Raw genomic sequence first — 21,386 nt, forward strand, 5'->3', positions numbered from 1 at the left:
GGAATGGGCCGGGACCTGTGGCCCAACTGAACCGATCACTAACTGGAAATAGTTATATTGGGCTACATGGTGGCCATCTGCAGCCATTCATGGACTTCGTGTTCCCCTGATATTGCGCCATGTACCCGGGTCACCAATGTTCGCGAGTGGTTTGAAGACCAATCTGAATAGTTCGAGCGAATATTTTGGCCACGGAGGTCGCCCGACACGAATTCCACAGAGCATTTACGGGACATAGTCGAGAGGTCAGTTCCTGCACAAAATCCTGCAATGGCGACACTTTCCCATTTACGGACGGCTGTAGAGGCAGCACTGCTCAATATTTCTGCAAGGGACTTCAAGGGACTTTCAACGACTTTTTGAGTCCATGTCACGTCGAGTTGTTGGACTACACCGTGAAAAGGAGGACCGACACGATATTAGGAGGCTCCCTACGGCTTGTCACATCAGCGATTGTATCTGAACTCATGGTCATAAATTAAGGATAATGCTGATACATGGTGAAACAACGCTCTGGTGGGCGGTTTGCAGGTTTAAATCACCACGAGGTATGACCATGCGGTGCATTTGACCTGCGGTAGTCGCACGGTGGCGCTGGCAGCAGTCCACATACGCAGAGGTGTGTTGGTGCATGTCAGAGTGGTGTGCAGCGAGTAAGTGTGCAGACGTTTTCAGACGTGCTGATGGTGACTGTATGTTGAAAATGGCTCAAAGAACACATAATGATGAAGTTATGAGGGTAGAATACTAGGGCGACTGGAGGCTCGTCAAACACAGCAGGTCGTAGCACGGGCCCTCCGTGTGCCACAAAGTGTGATCTGAAGACTGTGGCAACGATTCCAGCAGACAGGAAACGTGTCCAAGCGCTGCAGTACGGGATGTCCACAGTGTACAACACCATAAGAAGACTGGTATCTCAACATCAGTGCCCGCAGACGGCCACGGAGTACTGCAGGTAGCCTTGCTCAGGACCTTACCGCAGCCACTCGTACGGTTATCTCCAGGCACACAGTCTACAGACGACTGAACAGACATGGTTTAGATTAGATTAGATTAGATTAATACTTGTTCCATAGATCATGAATACGACACTTCGTAATGATGTGGAACGTGTCAGGTTAATAAAAGATGTCTGTACAAGATATTGCATTACACAAAATATTGCATGACACTAAGGTTTAAGTTGTTTTTTTTTCCCCTCCCTTAATTTATATCTACAAATTCAGTCAATGAATAGAAGGAGTTGTCATCTAGAAATTCTTTTAATTTATTTTTAAATGTTGGTTGGCTATCTGTCAGGCTTTTGATGCTGTTTGGTAGGTGACCAAATACTTTTGTGGCAGCATAATTTACCCCTTTCTGTGCCAAAGTCAGATTTAACCCTGCATAGTGAAGATCATCCTTTCTCCTGCTGTTATAGCTATGCAAACTGCTATTGCTTTTGAACTGGGTTGGATTATTAACAACAAATTTCATAAGTGAATATATATACTGTGAGGTTACTGTGAGGATCCCTAGATCGTTAAATAGATGTCTGCAAGATGACCGTGGGTGGGCTCCACCAATTATTCTGATTACACGCTTTTGAGCAATGAATACTTTTCTACTTAACGATGAATTACCCCCAATATGATGCCATACGAAAGCAGTGAATGAAAGTAGGCATAGTAAGCTAATTTACTGAGATTCTTATCACCAAAATTTCCAATAACCCTAATAGCATATGTAGCTGAACTCTGACGTTTCAGCAGACCATCAATGTGTTGCTTCCGGTTTAACTTCTCATCAATGGACACACCCAAAAATTTTTAAATTCTACCTTAGCTACAGACTTCTGTTCAAAGTCTATATTATTACTCGAGTTGTGCCATTTGCTGTACGGAACTGTATATACTGTGTTTTATCAAAATTTAAAGAGAGTCCGTTTGCTGAGAACCACTTAATAATTTTGTGAAAAACATCATTTACAATTACATCACTTAGTTCTTGGTTTTTGGATGTTATTACTATACTTGTATCATCAGCAAAAAGAACTAACTTTGCATCTTCATCAATGTGGAATGGTAAGTCATTAATGCATCTCAAGAACAGTAAAGGACCTAAGACCGAACCCTGTGGGACCCTGTACTTGATAGCCCCCCAGTTGGAGGAATCAGCTGTTGTTTTAACATTACATGAACCACTTATTTCAACTTTCTGCATTCTTCCAGTTAAGTATGAATTAAACCATTTGTGCACTGCCCCCCTCAAACCATAATGATTTAGCTTATCCACAAGAATTCCATGATTTACAAAATCAAAGGCCTTTGAGAGATCACAAAAAATACCAATGGATGACATTCGGTTATTCAGAGCATTTAATATTTGATCAGTGAAAGCGTATATAGCATTTTCTGTTGAAAAGCCTTTCTGAAAACCAAACTGACATTTTGTTAGTACTTTATTTTGACAAATATGGGAGGCTACTCTTGAATACATTACTTTCTCAAAAATTTTTGATAGAGCTGTCAGAAGAGAGATTGGGCGATAGTTGTTGACATCCGACTATCCCCCTTTTTATGCAATGGTTTTACAATGGCATATTTCAGTCTATCTGGGAAAACACCCTGCTCCAAAGAGCTATTACATACATGGCTGAGAATCCTACTTATCTGTGGGGAACAAGCTTTAAGTACCTTGCTGGAAATGCCATCAATTCCGTAAGATCTTTTACTTTTCAGTGAGTTTATTATTTTACTGATTTCAGAGGGAGAGGTTGGTGGAAATACAGTTGTTTCAAACTGCACAGGTATGGCCTCTTCTATTAGAAGCCTTGCCTCTTCTAGTGAAGATCTAGATCCTATTTTCTCCACAACATTTAAAAAATGATTATTGAAAATCTTTTGAATATCTGATTGTTTGTTAGTACACTTGTCATTCAGTTTTATGGCACTAAAGTCTTCCCGTGCTCTTGGTTGCCCTGTTTCCCTTTCAATAATATTCCAAATTGCTGTAATTTTATTATCAGAGTTACTGATCTCAGACATGATACACATGCTTCTGGACTTTTTAATAACTTTTCTTAGTACTGCACAATAGTTTTTATAATATTGAACAAAAAAATGGCTCTGAGCACTATGGGACTCAACTGCTGAGGTCATTAGTCCCCTAGAACTTAGAACTAGTTAAACCTAACTAACCTAAGGACATCACAAACATCCATGCCCGAGGCAGGATTCGAACCTGCGACCGTAGCGGTCTTGCGGTTCCAGACTGCAGCGCCTTTAACCGCACAGCCACTTCGGCTGGCAATATTGAACAATTTCGGAGTCAGTACTCCCTCTTGCTGTTAGATACAGTTCTCCTTTACGGTTGCAAGATATTCTTATTCCTTTAGTTAGCCAAGGTTTTTTGTATGTTTTCTTGGAATTATGTTTAACTATTTTCTTGGGAAAACAATTTTCAAATACCCTTAAAAATGTATCGTGAAATAAGTTATATTTCAAGTTTGCATCGGGTTCCTTATACACTTCATCCCAGTCTAGCTGCTTTAGGCTTTCCCTAAAGTTTGCAATATTTATATTGTTAATTGAACGCACTGCTTTGAAATTCTGATTTGATATACTGCATGGAGCTATGTCATGTACTGTAACTAGCTGTGCACCATGATCTGAAAGACCATTCTCAACAGGATAAGCATTTATGTCCTTAAACTTATCTTGGTCTATAAAAAAGTTATCTATCAATGTCCTGCTGTTCTTTGTTATCCGAGTAGGAAAATCAATGACGGAGCTCAAATTGAAAGAACTGAGTAATACTACAAGGTCATTCTTCCTATTACACTCTTTCAGGGAATCAACATTGAAATCCACACAAATAATTTGCTTCCCCGTGTCTGACAGATAGCACAACAAAGCATCCAAGTTTTCTAGAAATAGCTATACACTGTTACAATTATGAAAGTGCCATCATTTAGTTTTAGTTCAGTGGCACATGCTTCCATATGTTGCTCTATACAAATTTTTTTAGTTTCTAAATTTTGTACACGTGGAAGCTTTTGACATATGGCAACTCCTCCTCTCATCATATTATCTCTACTTACATGTGCAGCTAATTTGTACCCATTGATGCTAACCTTTTGCATATCAGTGACAATGTGATGCTCTGACAGGCATAGTACATCTATTACATTCTCAGTTTCTATATCTTCTAAACAAAGCAGAAGCTCACCAATTTTATTCTTCAATCCCCCAATATTTTGATGAAATATACTAACATTGTTTTTCACTTTACTTTTGTGAGTATCTTGAACTTTTTTAACATCTTTACTACTTACCTGGCTGAGTTTCGCACTGGACACTTATCTTACACTAAAAAAGAGTTTCCACCATGAGATGTAGTTCCTCTCCCCTTTAAATTTCCTGCTATCAGCCCAGCCAGTTTACTCTTCCCTTTCTTGTTGAGGTGTAGGCCATGTCTAGTATAGTCCCACTTACAGAGTGAATCAACAGGAACCACACCAATGTGTGACCCTGCACCAGATCCAAGTAGCCGTTCCAACTCCAAATTAACTCTCCTGACAGAAGAGCTAGCTCAAATGAGGACGGTCGTGGCGCTCCAGAACCGACACAAACCCAACACTGGTATGACTCGATGTTGATGCAATCTTTGCCAGGTCACACTCTATGCTGTACCCCGGATCTCTGTCAATACTGTTGCCCGGTCCACCCACAATAACCACGGTATCTTCCTTAGTAAAGCCTCTACATAGTGAACCTAAATCCTCTGTAACCTGCCCCAGTCCAGGACTAGGTTTGAAAAAACTTGTGACCTGGTATTCTGACCCTAATTCATCCTGCAGCAGTTGGCCCACACCCCTAGCATGCGAACTACCTAGCAACAAGACTTTCTTTCTCCTTGCAGACTTCCCTACATTCTTATTCAATTTGCTGCTGAAAGCTTGTTGAGCCCTGTCTACATCTACTTCTGTGAGAGGCTCATCAGTTTCTGACTGAGGCAACAAGTCAAACCTATTTGGTACATTAATAACAAAGCTGTCAGAAGAATTTCTTGGCCTGTTCCTTATGCCTGTTGCCACTTCCCACCCCTGTTTACCCTTCTCCCCCCTTAACCTGCCCAGTTCTCGCCTAGCCTCATCTAACTCAGCCTGAAGGGCAACAATTTTCCCCTCCTGTTCCACAATCTTTCTATCTCTACTGCGTAGCCTACAGAACCACTGATGAGTCTCGCTCATTTTCCCAATTCCCACGCCACTACAATCGCCCCAATGAAAAAAGTTACTACATCTATCACACCAGACCCCGGAGCTAACGATTCTACGGCACGTCAGGCACTTTACACTCATGGTACAAATCGATTTTAGTGACAGAAAGACAATTAAGTTACCGGAAAACAATGAAAATACGTGTACGAATAATTAGGCCTACTCGCGACAATGTAAACAGTGGTTCAGAAGTTTATTACTGGAAATTACTTAAGAGATGACGATACTCTACAGATATAAAGGGGCAGCAAACGTATTTAGCACACTAAACTATCAGTAAATGCACTTAAAATTGCGGTATGAAGTTTAATCTGAAAGCTCAAAAGTTCGGCCTGGCCGCGATAAGTAAAGAAAACGAACTTTACGTGATTACTGTGAAAATACGCGAGTAAGACAAAAACCTTTAATGGTACGCTTGAAGAGCACTATAATTAACTTAATAAATTAGTTTAAAGTGTTAAAAACAGTTTACGACTACTTAAATAACTTATCTTGTACGAGAGCTGTGACTCAGACGTCCGTATAGCAGGCGCAGGGCTACCAATTATTCGCCCGGAGACCTGCAAGGTGCATTCCACTGAACCGTGGTCACAGGAGAGCCCTAAAACCTGGTGTCAAGAACACAGTACATCAGTACATAGTCATTTGAACAGTGGTTCCACGTTATGTTCACGGACGAGTCCAGGTATAGACTGAACAGTGATTCTCGCCGATTTTCATCTGGCGTGAACCAGGAACCAGATACCAACCCCTTAATGTTCTTGAAATGGGCCTGTATGGAGGTCGTGGTTTGATGGTGTGGGGTGAGATTATGATTAGTGCACGTACACCCCTCCATGTCTTTGACAGAGGAACTGCAACAGGTCAGGTGTATCGGGACGTCATTTTGCACCAGTATGTCCGCCTTTTCAGGGGTACAGTGGGTCCCACCTTCCTCCTGATGGATGATAACGCACGGCCCCAATGAGCTGCCATCTTGGAGGAGTACATTGAAACAGAAGATATCAGGCGAATGGCGTGGCCTACCTGTTCTCCAGACCTAAACCCCATCGAGCACGTCTGGGATGTTCTCAGTCGACGTATCGCTGCACGTCTTCAAACGCCTATGACACTTCTGGAGCTCCGACAGGCACAGGTGCAAGAATGGGAGGCTATACCCCAGTAGCTGCTCGGCTAACTCATCCACAATATGTCAACCCGTTGTGCGGCTTGTGTACGTGTGCATGGCGAACATATCCCATATTGACGTCGGGGTACATGCGCAGGAAACAGTAGCGTTTTGTAGCACATGTGTTTCGGGACGGTATTCTCAACTTATCATCAATGCCGTGGAGTTACAGATCTGTGTCGTGTGCGTTCCCTATGTGCCTATGCTATTAGCGCCAGTTTTGTGTAGTGCCATGTTGTGTGGCACCACATTCTGAAATTAGCCTTAATTTATGAGCATAAGTGTAGTGGGGGCTATGTGAGGAAGATGACGTGCACACATTTGTTTAACAAGCTGAACTTCCACCATATTGTGCCACACGTTAATGCTAGAATTTGTAAAAAATGTACTTAGTGTTTACTCATATGACCAGTACTAGAGAGTGATGACAATAATGCTCTATTAAAAATAATTTGGTTTCTTGACCGAAACACCATTGTACCTATTTTTCATTTAGTAAGTAATTATGCTCAGGTTGGGAAACACTGTCCTATAGTAAACGCGGACCATCAGTAGATCGGTGGTAAGCAAGCATACCTGTAGTGCGACGAGCGACTTGGCCTGCTCGTGCATGAGGTACTGGAATGGCCCCGGCGGCCGATGCGGTTGGTGCGCATGCGCCGGCTGGAGCGGCATGCAGTCCATGCCCCCACTGTCCGGAACCTGCAACACGAACAGAAACGGCTCTCGTCAGCACAGCTGTCTACTCGCAAAAGGCAGCAAGGCCGCGCCGCAACCCGACACTGCCCTGCAGAAACAGAACAAAAAGCCATACAAGATACTATGCTCTGTGTTATGTAGGCGCCCCGGTTTTTTTTAGTTTTTTGAAAGCAATTTTATTTAACCGCGTACATAAGCGTTATCCCATGCAAAATAGCCTGAAGGACACATCACAAATTCATACGAAAGCTTTTTCCAAAATACCGAACACTTTATCTCTGTGATAACTTCTGGCTCTCTCAGTGATGTCTTTTTAATCTCATTCCCCTTTAAGATTTTCTGTACCTTTCGGACAGAAAAAAAGCACTTGAGAACATTTCTGGCGAATATGGAAGCTGGAGCATCATTAGAAAATTGTTTCTGGCTAAGAATTTACAAAAAAAGAACTTGCATGTGCATTATCGTGGTGCAACAGCCACGAATTGTTTCGCCGCAAATCCGGACCTTTTTTCCGGATTGCTTCACGCAAACGGCGTTGAACTTTTAAGCAGTACTCCATACTGATCGTTCATCCATGTAGCAAGAACTCATCATGCTGGTAAAATCGAAGAACACACCTTCTCATCTGGCCGCACTTGTAGAGTTTTCTCCATACTTGGCGGTCCAGAATGGTCCCACTGGTACGATGGAGCCTTAGTTTCGAAGACATAAACGGCAAAACCTTGTCTCATATCGTGTTATGAAACGTTTCAGTAATTATGCATCCTTGCTAACTTCATCTAGCGGCCGCTCAGCTACTTGCATTCCTCGCAGTTTTTGTTCGTAATTCAACAGTTTTGGAACAAATTTTGCTGTCATGCGTTTCATACCCAAAACATTAAAAAAATGTCATGTGACAGTTGATATGCGAAAATAACGTTAGCCGCTTCTCTGATTGCGATCCGGCTGTCGTTGACTAACGTTTTTTCACTATTCCTACGACTTCATCGGCTGATGATGGGTTGGGGCGCCCACGGCGAGCTTTATTTTCAACGTCTTCGCGGCCTTTTTCGAAACGCTTGCGTTACGCGTAAATCCTTGTTTTTAACGTAAGAGATTCACAAAAGGCAATACTGTATTTGACATTTCTAATATTTTGGTGCGCTTTATTCCGTTCTCACATCAAAATATAAAACTGATTCTCTGATCCGTATTTATACAAAATAAATAATCGCCGATTCTACCGAAAGACATGTAACCTCCTTGACAGCTGACAACAGACTGAACATTCATTATTGTCAGCATTATATAGATACTTTTCAGACATTTTTGCTGGCCAAACAACGAAATAATCGTACGAATCGGACTAATAAATTACAAAATATCCACACTTCAAAAAATATGTATGTAACACATAACTCATGTAACACAAGTATGTGTAGACCAGCGGTGCAGTTTCAGTACTAAAATACTGTCACATGGTAAGTTCTGAAATACAGTGTGATTCTGTGATGATGATAAAAACTTTCAGGGATGATGGAAACGGGTAAATGTATCTGTTTGAGGAGAGTGACGTCGGGACAGGAAAACCGAATCGTTATCACCGAAAATCGTTCTGATATCAATGACAGAGGAATTATCTTCGATTTTAAGGTAGGGAGCTTTCGGGGGTGCTAGTATGGGAAAAAGCTTCGTAAATATGGGCTCTTAAGAGCAGTTGTTCAGTAGAAGAGATGCTTCAAAGTAGCGAAGATGAACACGTGCTTACAGATCTTAAGGTATGCAATTTAGAGCCCATGCTTAGAACGCTTCTTTTTCTGTTTTGGTCCATACTATGACCTCTGAAAAATGCCTACCCTACAATCTTAGCAACGACGGTACCGGGACAGTGGTATATGTACTCCATTGTACTGAGCACTATGGGACTTAACAGTTGAGGTCATCTGTCCCCTATAACTTAGAGCTACTTAAACCCAGCTAACCTAAGGACATCACGCACACACATCCATACCCGAGGCAGGATTCGAACCTGCAACCGTAGCGGTCACGCGGTTCCCGACTGAAGCGCCTAGAACCGCTCGGCCACTCCGGCCGGCGCAGCAAATACTCTGAGTATTCTCCCGGGACTTGCTGCCGGATCCTAGAATCAACATGACTCGATATTTCGGTGTTTCATCTGTTCATCTTCAGGTGAGACGCTGTTACTAATGCTGACTTCCACTGAAAACTCACACCAAGGCTGGAAACCACCTTCTTATATAGGTTCCCGGGGCATCTCCCGAAGATGGCTCATCGATGGACCACCAAAACATCGAGCATGTTGATTTTAGGACCCGGCAGCGAACTCAAGATACTGCAAAGAGATACTACGCCGGGAAGCCTACGCGGTCGCATTACATACTCTGCTCAGAGTAAAACAACGAATTCTCAACAACCTTCAAGACATGGATAAGCCAGAGTACCCTCTGCATCTTTTCTCTCCGAGTCGCTAGACTAGCGATGCTGGGGGAATCGTTTGCAATGTTTCGGAAGAAAGGGGAGGAGCACGTAACTAACTGAAGCGTTGGGCCTGTGCGGTGTGCGTGTCCAGATGAAACAACTGGTGGCGCTGTCTGCAAAATGTTGGAATTCGGGTTCGATTATCAGCCCAGAATACAGTTTTAACTTTTCATAATTAGTCAGAAGTCCGTGATTCACGTTTTGCCAACCTTTAAGAACAATCAAGGCGATCTTGCAAACTGACCCTTTCTAGTTTCTTTCATACTTATAGGAGTTGAAGTTTAGCGCTAGGGTGTCAGTTCCCTAATTCAACACGACGCAATTGATTTGTGTATACCAGAGAATTCACGATTAAGTTAAGCGCACGGCTTGTAGTGACGCTAGGACCTTTTTTTTTTACTTTTCTTGCGTTAAATTTTTATTAAAATGAAAATATTAATTAAAAATATTGAATCATAATTCTTAATAAAAAATGTGTTTTTAATTAATAATAGCATGCAAGTAATCCCAACAGATTAAAATTTTGTGTAAAAATGCGAAACATTTAAATAGAGAATCCAACGCTCTTTATTTCTACAGTGAACAGTAATACTGACGTAAATTATTTTTCCTCATTTCACAATATCGGTTAACACATGCCTGTATCTATTTTAATACGTTTTCATACAACCAGTAATTAAAAATAAAAAGATATTTTTACTAAAAATTATGATTCAATATTTGTTAATTAGCATTTTCATTTGATAATAAATATAGATGGTAACAAGAATCGAACCAGTACCTTCACGATTACAAGACGCTACGCACTCAGCTATCGGTGAATATGTGAACACGATTGAAATGTTTTGTACTTGACAGCGCTGGGAAAGCTCATCGTCGGAGCCTTTTTTTTTTTTTTTTTTTTTTTTTTTGGAGTGTTTTTGAGCAATGCGTCGTACTACCATAGGAAATCGATGTCTCGGCGCTGGTCTTGAAATTCTGTAAACATGGAGAAAGTCCAAAGTTGCCGGTCCGTCAGGTACCCCTGTTACCGCTACTGTTGTTAAAACGGTCTTCTGCTTCGTCGTTTTCGAGTATTCTAAGGGTAGGTGTTATCTACTCAGACCGGCTTTAAATCTATAGTTGCTCAGGATGAAGGACGAAAACACAACTGCTGTTTCTTATATTACATTGAAAGCGTTGCGTTGGACGGGGGATTGCCGTCTGTTGGACGCATCCCTGTCTGAAACCCTCAAAGAAACTGTGAACGAATCATTGTCTTGCTAACACACCAGACCAGTTTAGTTAAGTGCAAAAAAAACTAGAGTACCACTTGTATGTGCGTAAAGCAGCAAGTAGAAAGCACAGCCGACAGTATTGCTCACATACGTGACTCTACGAGTTAACTGATTATTTTGCAAGTGCTTTGAGGATGTTCAACACTATATGAATAAGTAGGTTAGATACAGACAGCACCACTACTACTTTACGGACAGTACGTAAACAGACACACGGGACAAACGGCAATGGGCAGCTGCTGTTCTCCCTGAGGGCTGACGGGTGTGGGTCTTTTGTGCGGCGCTGACAAGAGGCGCGCGTGTATCCGCCAAGTTCATTAGCCGCAGCCGCGCCGGCGCAGGAAGTCGGGACGGGGTCCTGCATAAGCAATGCGGCGGGGCGCTGTCATCGCGCCCGGCAAACTTTGGGACGTCTTCCTCCCGACGGCCAACTTCGAGGATCACCTCGGAGGCCCGCATTAATGCCCCTGCGCCTGTCTATGCTCGCCTCACTAAATAACACAGTTGTCCATACTGGCTAAGTGTTAGCATGAATATATTATCTCTTTTGTATTCCTACCAGCCACAGTATTTATTTTGCTTTAATTTAACGTCTTGCTACGCGGCCGGCCGGTGTGGCCGAATGGTTCTAGGCGCTTCAGTCTGGAACCGCGCTGCTGCTACGGTCGCAGGTTCGAATCCTGCCTCGGGCATGGATGTGTGTGATGTCCTTAGCTTAGTTAGGTTGAAGTAGTTCTAGGGGACTGATGACCTCAGATGCTAAGTCCCATAGTGCTCAGAGCCATTTGAACCATTTTTTTTTTTCCTTGCTAAGCGTTTCGTGCACTGGCAGACGTTTCATATTGCATGCACTATAAACTTTTCTGTGTAGTTACAGAGTTCTGCTGCGAAGTTCAGGAAAATCTGCAGCAAACCACTTGGTTCTCAGCGCTTCTAACGTTGTGATCCAGTTCTTTAATAAACTCGAAGAATAAACTAACGAGCTACGTGTCACGAAGGAATTATCCGAATGGAGCGAAAAGCGGCAGATGTGATGTACATGCAGACAAACAAATGATTACAATTTTAGAGCAACAGGATGATTTAGTCAAGAGAAAGTGCTTCACAAATTGAGCAAGCCAACAACTCGTTAGTCCATATATGGTCCTTATGCAAGCAGATATTCGGCTTAGCATTGAATGAGTTTCTGAATGTTCTCCTGAGGCATATCGCGCCAAATTCTGTCCAAATCGCGTTAGGTCGTCAAACACCCATGCTGGTTGCGGGGCCCTTGCCCATAATGCTCCAAATTTTCTCAGTTGGAAAGGAATCAGGCGAACTTGCTGGCCTAGTTAGAGTTTGGCAAGCAGGAAGACAAGCAGTAGATATTCTCGCCTTGTACAGGCGTGCATTTGCTTGGTGAAATATAAGCCAAGGATGGCTTGCCCTGAAGGGCAACGGAACGCGGCGTAAAATGTCGTCGACGTACCGCTGTGTTGCAAGGATGCCGCGGGTAACAACCGAAGGAGTCCTGCTATGAAACGAAATAGCACCTCAAACCTGGCTTTCTCGGGTCGTATGGCGGGCGACATTCAAGTTGATATCCGACCGCTGTCTGGGGGCGTCTCCACACAGGTCTTCGTGGGTCATCGGGTCTCAGTTCGAAGCGGGACTCATCACTCACACAATTATTCTCCAGTCAATGAGACTCCACGCCGAAGCATCGTGCGAAGGGTGGAGACAGTCGATATTTATGTCCACTACTAGGCGTCTCGATACTTTTATAATCAGACAGTTTATGTCACGCCAGTCCAGAAGACCGTCTGATTAAACACAGCTTTAACACTTCCGCTGTTGCTGAAAACGAATTACCGCACGATACTCCAAGTTATCAACGCTCTGTGACATTCTTGCCTTCTCTAGCGACGTGCTACGATACTATGGAACAGGGTTTTCAATGCGTCGAAAAGAAACATGGAAACAGAAAAGATTGTAAAAACTACAGAGGTATCTCCTTAATCAGCGTTGTGGGTAAAATCTCCTCAGGTATTGTTGAAAGCTCGAGTATCAGTTGAGGAAAAATTGGATGAAAATCAGTGTGGGTTTAGGCCTCTTAGAGGTTGTCAGGACCAGATCTTTAGCTTACGGCAAATAATGGAGAAGTCTTACGAGTGGAGCAGGGAATTGTATCTATGCTTTATAGATCTAGAAGAGGCATATGACCATGTTCCTAGGAGGAAGTTATTGTTTTTTCTACGAGATTATGGAATAGGAGGCAACCTTTTGAAAGCAATTAAAGGTCTTTACATAGATAGTCAGGCAGCAGTTAGAGTTGACGGTAAATTGAGTTCATGGTTCAGAGTAGTTTCAGGGGTAAGACAAGGCTGCAACCTGTCTCCACTGTTGATCACATTATTTATGGATCATATGTTGAAAACAATAGACTGGCTGGGTGAGATTAAGATATGTGAACACAAAATAAGCAGTCTCGCATATGCGGATGACTTAGTTGAGATGGCAGGTTCGATTGAAAGTTTGCAAAGTAATATTTCAGAGCTAGATCAGAAATGTAAGGACTATGGTATGAAGATTAGCATCTCCAAAACGAAAGTAATGTCAGTGGGAAAAAGATATAAACGGATTGAGTGCCAAATAGGAGGAACAAAGTTAGAACAGGTGGACGGTTTCAAGTACTTAGGATGCATATTCTCACAGGATGGCAACATAGTGAAAGAACTGGAAGCGAGGTGTAGCAAAGCTAATGGAGTGAGCGCTCAGCTACGATCTACTCTCTTCTGCAAGAAGGAAGTCAGTACCAGACTAAGTTATCTGTGCACCGTTCAATCTTTCGAGCAACTTTGTTGTATGGGAGCGAAAGCTGTGTGGATTCAGGTTACCTTATCAATAAGGTTGAGGTTACGGATATGAAAGTAGCTAGGTTGATTGCTGGTACTAGTAGACGGGAACAGTGGCAGGAGGTTGTCCACAATGAGGAAATCAAAGAAAAACCGGGAATGAACTCTATAGATGTAGCAGTCAGGGCGAACAGGCTTAGATGGTGGGGTCATGTTACACGCATGGGAGAAGCAAGGTTACCCAAGAGACTCGTGGGTTCAGCAGTAGAGGAAAGGAGGAGTCGGGGTAGACCAAGGAGAAGGTACCTGGATTCGGTTAAGAATGATTTTAAAGTAATAGGCTTAACATCAGAAGAGGCACCAATGTTAGCACTGAATGGGGGATCATGGAGGAATTTTTTTAAGGGGGACTATGCTTCAGACTGAACGGTGAAAGGCATAATCAGTCTTAAATGATGATGAAAAGAAAGTCATTGTGTAATACTGTTTTTGTGAGAGGATAGTTTAAACCATATGACTATTTATCTGGATGTTACATGATGCGTGTTACAGGCAATGATTTATGACTTGCCTTTTTTATACATTGCCTGAGGACAGATGACAGCGTACAGTCCTTTTCGCCGTACCGGAACAGAACAGCGGAAGACTGGTGACTAACCATCCAACGCGATAGCGCAGCGCTATGAGAGAACTCCGATGATAGTATTTACAGAAGACGTGCTAGTTCCGCTGCTTGTAATCATCTTGAGAGTCCTCGCAGCTAAACAGGCTGCGGCGACGAGCAAGCGCCAAAGAGGCGCAGAGACGCCGAACAGGGAGATGGGCGGGGAGGGGAGGGGAGGGGAGGAGGTGGGAGAGAGGAGAGAGGAAAAAAAAAGAGGAACTGGGCGAGCAGGCAGGCTCTCTGCTAAATGAACGCCGCCGCATTCATATCGGGACGGATGGAGGCAGATGAATTCGACGTGCTTCAAGCTCAAGGGCTTAAGAGTGTCAGCTTGAAGCTAGCGAATCGCGAAATGTCTAGCTAGCATTCCGCCTTTTGCAGATGAATGTACGAGGTATGCCAGCACAGCGCACCACATCTTACTATATCACCGAGTACCGGTACTTCGCTACAATCGAGAAGACCATTTCATCTTTAATCATATGAAACAATATCGTTCCACGGACCTTTTCAAACTTCAGACATCTACGAAGTGTATGTGCTGTCTGAAGAGACGAATGAAAATCTGTACCAAGGTCAGGACTCGAACCTGAGTCTCCCGCTCACTAGGCAGCTGCGCTGACCATTACGCCTTCTTGGCACTTTGTAAAGCTACAACGACTATCCTAGCGCGCGTCCCTCCTCAACTCAAAATTCGCATTTACGCCTCAGCCCGCTTAGTATTCCAACAGTTCGTCCGATGCTGAGGTGCCATTCAAGTACAGTTGGAGAGCCTCTGTAACGCTGTTCGAGTTTAGGGGGAATACCGGAAGTGTGCTGAGGCGTCAATGCGAATTTGGATTGAGGAGGGAGGCACGCGGTAGTCTGTGCAGTTGTGCAAAGCCACTGTGTCATGGTAGCGTAGTGGTTAGCACATTTGCCTAGCGAACAAGAGATCCGGGTTCGAATCCTCGCGTTGGTACAAATTTTCATATTTCGCTTCAGATTAATTTTTGATCGTAGGTATGCTGTTTGTGTCCTATGTATAGTCTTCTGTCGTTATGTGCTCTTTATGTAGTTCTTCAGTGATCGAACGTACTATAGCGTACTTAATGTGGAATTATATATATACACTAGTGGCCATTAAAATTGCTACACCACGAAGATGACGTGCTACAGACGCGAAATTTAACCGACTGGAAGAAGATGCTGTGATATGCAAATGATTAGCTTTTCAGAGCATTCGCACAAGGTTGGCGCCGGTGGCGACACCTTCAACGTGCTGACATGAGGAAAGTTTCCAACCGATTTCTCATACACAGACAGCAGTTGACCGGCGTTGCCTGTTGAAACGTTGTTGTGATGCCTCGTGTAAGGAGGACAAATGCGAACCATCACGTTTCCGACTTTGATAAAGGTCGGAGTGTAGCCTATCGCGATTGCGGTTTATCGTATCGCGACATTGCTGCTCGCGTTGGTCGAAATCCAATGACTGTTAGCAGAATATGTAATCGGTGGGTTCAGGAGGGTAATACGGAACGCCGTGCTGGATCCCAACGGCCTCGTATCACTAGCAGTCGAGATGACAGGCATCTTACCCGCATGGCTGTAACGGATCGTGCAGCCACGTCTCGATCCCTGAGTCAACAGATGGAGACGTTTGCAAGACAACAACCATCTGTACGAACAGTTCGACGACGTTTGCAGCAGCACTAACAGCTCGGAGACGAAGGCTGCGGTTACCCTTGACGCTGCATCACAGACGGGAGCGCCTACGATGGTGTACTCAACGACGAACCTGCGTGCACGAATGACAAAACATCATATTTTCGGATGAATCCAGGTTCTGTTTACAGCATCATGATGGTCGCATCCGTGTTTGGCGACATCACGGTGAACGCACATTGGAAGCGTGTATTCGTCATCGCCATACTAGCGTATCACCCGGCGAGTTGGTATGGGGTGCCATTGGTTACACGTCTCGGTCACCTCTTGTTCGCACTGACGGCACTTTGAACAGTGGACGTTACATTTCAGATGTGTTACGACCCGTGGTTCTACCCTGAATTCGATCCCTGCGATACCCTACATTTCAGCAGGATAATGCACGACCGCATGTTGCAGGTCCTGTACGGGCCTTTCTGGATACAGCAAATGTTCGGCTGCTGCCCTGAACAGCACATTCTCCAGATCTCTCACCAATTGAAAACGTCTGGTCAATGGTGGCCGAGCAACTGGCTCGTCACAATACGCCAGTCACTACTCTTGATGAACTGTGGTATCGCGTTGAAGCTGCATTGGCAGCTGTAGCTGTACACGCCATCCAATGCTCAGGCGTATCAAGGCCGTTATTACGACCAGAGGTGGTTGTTCTGGGTACTGATTTCTCAGGATCTATGCACCCAAATGGCGTGAAAATGTATCCCATGTCAGTTCTAGTACAATATATTTGTCCAATGAATACCCGTTGATCATCTGCATTTCTTCTTGGTGTAGCAATTGTAATGACCAGTAGTGTACATGACGTAACTGAATGAAGATTCGCAAAAATATTATAAGCTTACTAATTTGTCTCTCCCGAAGATTTTCAGTTATTTGAAGTGGAAATTTGTCTTAACTGCGTTATTTTAGGAGTTAAGAAGTGCTTTTTCCCGTCTAAATGATCAATACGGACATCTATAAATTTTGACTTTTCCACTCTAGTTGCCACTTCACATTTACCATTGGCGTATTACTTGAAGACGTGCAGAAATGAGTAAGTTGTGTCTTTTCGAAAGTGAGGGTGAGACCATTTGCAGAAAACCAGTTAGCAATACTTTGAAGAACGGTATTCACTATCTCATCTGTTGTTGTATTTATGTTTGGTTTGCTTAACGTACTACTAGTGTCATCTGCGAAAAGAAGATTCAGTTTATTATATATTAGACAGGAAGTCGTTTATATATACGAGAAACAATAGTGGGCATAAGACGGAGCCGTGTGGGACCGCGTAACTAATATCTACGCTGTCAGCAGGTCTTCCGCCTGATTATATTGGCTGAATTATGAAGTACAGATCTCTGCATTCTTCTGGTTGTGTGTGAAATTATCCACTGATTGGACACATCAGTTCCACATAACCTCAGTTTTTCTAGAAGGATATTATGATTTATCTACAGGAAATCCTTTTTAGGGCAAATTATTTGTTGTATTAAACTAAAACAATACTTTGTGTGTGTCATAGATAGAGCAAAACCAAAGTTCTCTGCGATTTGTTGACCGGTATTGTTGACGCCCCATCCTCCCAATGAGGCGCTGCAGTACTCACGTCTCTGGCGAGATATTCGAAACCCGATAAGGACGCCATGTTCCAGTTAATAAGAGAACCTTTCTTCGGCAGTCACGGGTGGCAGCTGATGAGGTAGTGGTAGGTGTTACACGACAGGTGACTGCGTGGGAGAAATGGGGCAGGTGTGGAGGGGGGGGGGAGAAGGGGGGGGGGAAGAAGGAGAGGGGGGGGCTGTCGTGGGAGAAAACCCGGCGCCGGAAGTAGTCGTTCGCTTCCCGGACTTGTCGTCCCAGTGCCTCCTTATCGTGGGCAGGCGACAGCATGCTCGTAATATTTTGTCTACATGAAGGTACAAAGACGTGTAACAAACAATTCGCTTTCTGCTACGTCATTTCCACCCACTACACAACACTCATCGACTGTCGGCGAGTATTCCAATAGCCCCTTTTTTTCTTAATTAAAAATCGTGGAAACTCTTCCTGTAAAGATCTGTAGATACTTTCGGAGAAGTACACACATGGTATCCATGTATGGAATTCATCGTTGTCACTGTAACTGCGGAATCAGAAATAAAATTGGACACTGCTTCCCGCCTAATACGGAATAATTCTAGGGGCTCCCCTTTCAAGAGTCCGTTAGTGATATCGACACTATCAAGAAAAGGGTCAAACGAGCAATCAAAACTATACAAAGAAAATAATAATAATAATAATAATAGATCCAATCAGAGAGGTATTGCACGCACAATGAATTCAACATGAAAATCAAGTCACGTCTCAGGTAAGAACTGAAAGTGAAGCAACTGTACCCATGACACGAGACCAAATTCTTATACTGTCCTTGCAAAAAATTCGTAGCTATCAAACATTATCCTCGAGCTCTTGCTCTCTAAGATCTGGGCATTTCTGAACCTCGTGTTTTAAATGTCATGCCGTATCTCTCTCAGCTTTCCATATCAGTTCTTCTATTTCCTTTTCTATTCTACTTCGGTTAGGACACATGTGAGGCTGCTTCAGATATTTACTGACAGATATTTGTAGGGCTGGGCAAACGATACTTGTGTTCCAACGGGCTCGGTATTTCCCGATAAGCCGCAGCGCTCGATACAGTATCGAGCTTGTTCGAAAAGTCATGTGACATTTGACTCGCGCGGCGCGAATGCATGGGATACGCAAGAAACAACGAACTAGCCACAACAGTAAGCTATGGGCTCTGCACAAATTTCACAATTCCGTGAAACGGTGAAGGAAACATGAAATCCTACCATTGAACGAACTCCTATTGCCTTTGGACAAATTTACAATAAGCATTCTTATAAAATATGTATGGATATAAGAAACATTTATGGCGATTTTTAAGCAAAGATAAAAAGAGACGGAACTGTCGTTCTCTAAAAAAAATGTTGCTTGACTGAACCAAGTATAATATTTTATTTGACTAAGAGAGGCAGTAATGATTTACCAAGTAGGTTGAAAACGAGCAATTCATTCCCTGTTGTCGTATTTGAATAACAGATAAAAATTTTACCATATTTTAATCCGTATGCAAACAAGATGGCAACATTCACATGAAACAGTCAAGGCAACTAATCAAGAATTAAATGCCAAACAAACGAGCTGTATCGTAATAAAGCGACTGTAATTTTTATCGCGAAAAAAATTACAGCGGAATGACCCTCTTCACGATAGTGCCGTCAAACCTCTCTCGAATACTCGAGAATTACACAGAATCGCGATTGCATTATTTTATTTGTTTTCATTGTTATGCATAACCTGCACACTACAGGACATGCGTGTTTCACAGTTATTTTTCTTGTTAAAATACACAGTGCATTTTAATGCTAAGGCTACGACAGGTCGTTGTGATTGTCCTAACTAAAGTCACTAAATCGCATGTCGATCAAAAGATTGAACAGAGCCCGAGATTTCGCGAACTGAGACGTAAACTGTTCGAACAGTTCGCATCATGTTCAAATACAGCCCTAGGTATTTGTAATGGTCTAAACACCACTATTGTCCTTAGATGGTTACTACTGTTTTGCAGATGAAGATACACACGAGTACAGTTTATGCATTATGTTGTGCATTTATTTCCTTTTCTGTCTCACAAACTTCCTGCGAACATACAAATATTGGTTACCATTGCCTAACATGTCAGGGGTCTAGAATAGAAGTACTTGTCCACCACAGCTAGACAATAAACAAGACGAAGCATAATGTGAAAACCACTGGCACTGGACAGCTTCCAGCACTATAAACACATTAAGATAAACACCGTTGTAATTTCCGTAGCGATGTGTCAAGTAAGAATGGTGGTAGACTGGTTCCTACGAACTGCTTGTTCCCCACGATATTGCGTTTCATTCAACACCACTTTGCCACATATGAGACTAAACGTAATCATTACTTCGGTTAATCAAAGCGTACTACTGGTGTTTCAGACCTCAAAATAGTTGTAGCGGGCGCTGAGATCGCGTCACTTTTAATGTTCGACGCACAGAATAAAATAACATGGATGAATCGCGAGACATGAGAAACAAACCAATAGTCATGCAAGATAAGGGATAATTAAAGAAAAAAGAGCAGGGATAACTAAATAAAAACCGGTAGTCAGCGTGTAGTTTGAGGCTTACTTGAACTTTCATCTTCGTGACGCACGTCCTTTTGTCGTCAGACCCGCCATTTGTGTTGATTTGGCCTGTGTGCACAAGCTGACAATGCTATCTCTGAGAAGTCGTCTGGAGTCTGTCACGGAGTCCCTTGTAATTGCCTTCAGACAGCCCTGTCCAGTCTCGGCTATTGTATACAAGGGGGATTTAGGGAGAAAGGAACTGTAGCTGTTCCCCTTGTAGGGGACACAAATTCACTGTGAACGTTTCGAACGTCTCACTTCACATCATCTTATGACATCATCATAGCTAGGGACATGACTACTAAAGAACATAGATGCTCTTGATTATCAGTGTTCCAAGTACAAATTATCACTCGTCCGTTCACAAGAAGAGAGAGATTCTAGGACGGCGTTAGGTAGGGCAACGAAGCGTCTCAGTAAGACCGGAAATCCATACGCAGCCATCTTGAACGAATGAAATGAATATGTACACATAATCTACACTGAATCGCTGAAAATTACTTTCCATTGGTGGTTTTAACTGTAAGACTGTTTTACTGTATCTCTTCAACAGCCAGATGAACAAATTGAAGAATTATTGGGAGCAAGACATTGTTAGTTTTCAACTTACAATTATAACGACGGTTCGATACCGATCTTTATATCTCACTTAATTCCACTGAGGGATGAAACGGAATTCGCAACACACACAGACTTTTTTAGTGAGTTTTGATTCTGAGGCTACAACAGCCTTCGAGATTACACAATATTCCACATTAGACAACGAGACTTAAGCCTTGCGAAGTACTGTTTCAGAGAAACTAGTGACAAGCATTTCTAACATAAAAGTATGAATCGTTTTACTATGTCGTTACACCGAAGAGAATGCCATACGTGCATATGACACCACACCCAGATTCAGTTCGAATTCATTTAGTTTTATTACACATCGTTCGGTGGTGTCAGTACTGCGAAAGAAATGTGCGATTCTGATTTGACTTCTGACATTGCTTGGGATCTAGCGGGGGCTCGGTTCCCTCTCCAATAGCGTATGTTTTCATCGTACGCAATTCTTCACTCACGAAGTGCCATTACTACTCTTGCTAATCACCGACGCCATGGATACTTTCATCACGCAAGCAAAAC

General features: G+C 43.0%; 1 protein-coding gene across 1 annotated transcript in view; it reads right to left on the bottom strand.

Moving 5' to 3' along the window:
• Positions 1-21,386, bottom strand: part of LOC124596275 — a 549,311-nt gene that overhangs the window by 85,409 nt on the left and 442,516 nt on the right. Inside the window, exon 2 of the mRNA XM_047135358.1 lies at positions 7,008-7,133. Within this exon, the coding sequence (XP_046991314.1) occupies positions 7,008-7,133 (126 nt within the window). The remainder of the gene's footprint in view (positions 1-7,007; positions 7,134-21,386) is intronic.

The sequence above is a fragment of the Schistocerca americana genome, chromosome 1, assembly GCF_021461395.2.
Source record: "Schistocerca americana isolate TAMUIC-IGC-003095 chromosome 1, iqSchAmer2.1, whole genome shotgun sequence".
NCBI lineage: Eukaryota > Metazoa > Arthropoda > Insecta > Orthoptera > Acrididae > Schistocerca > Schistocerca americana.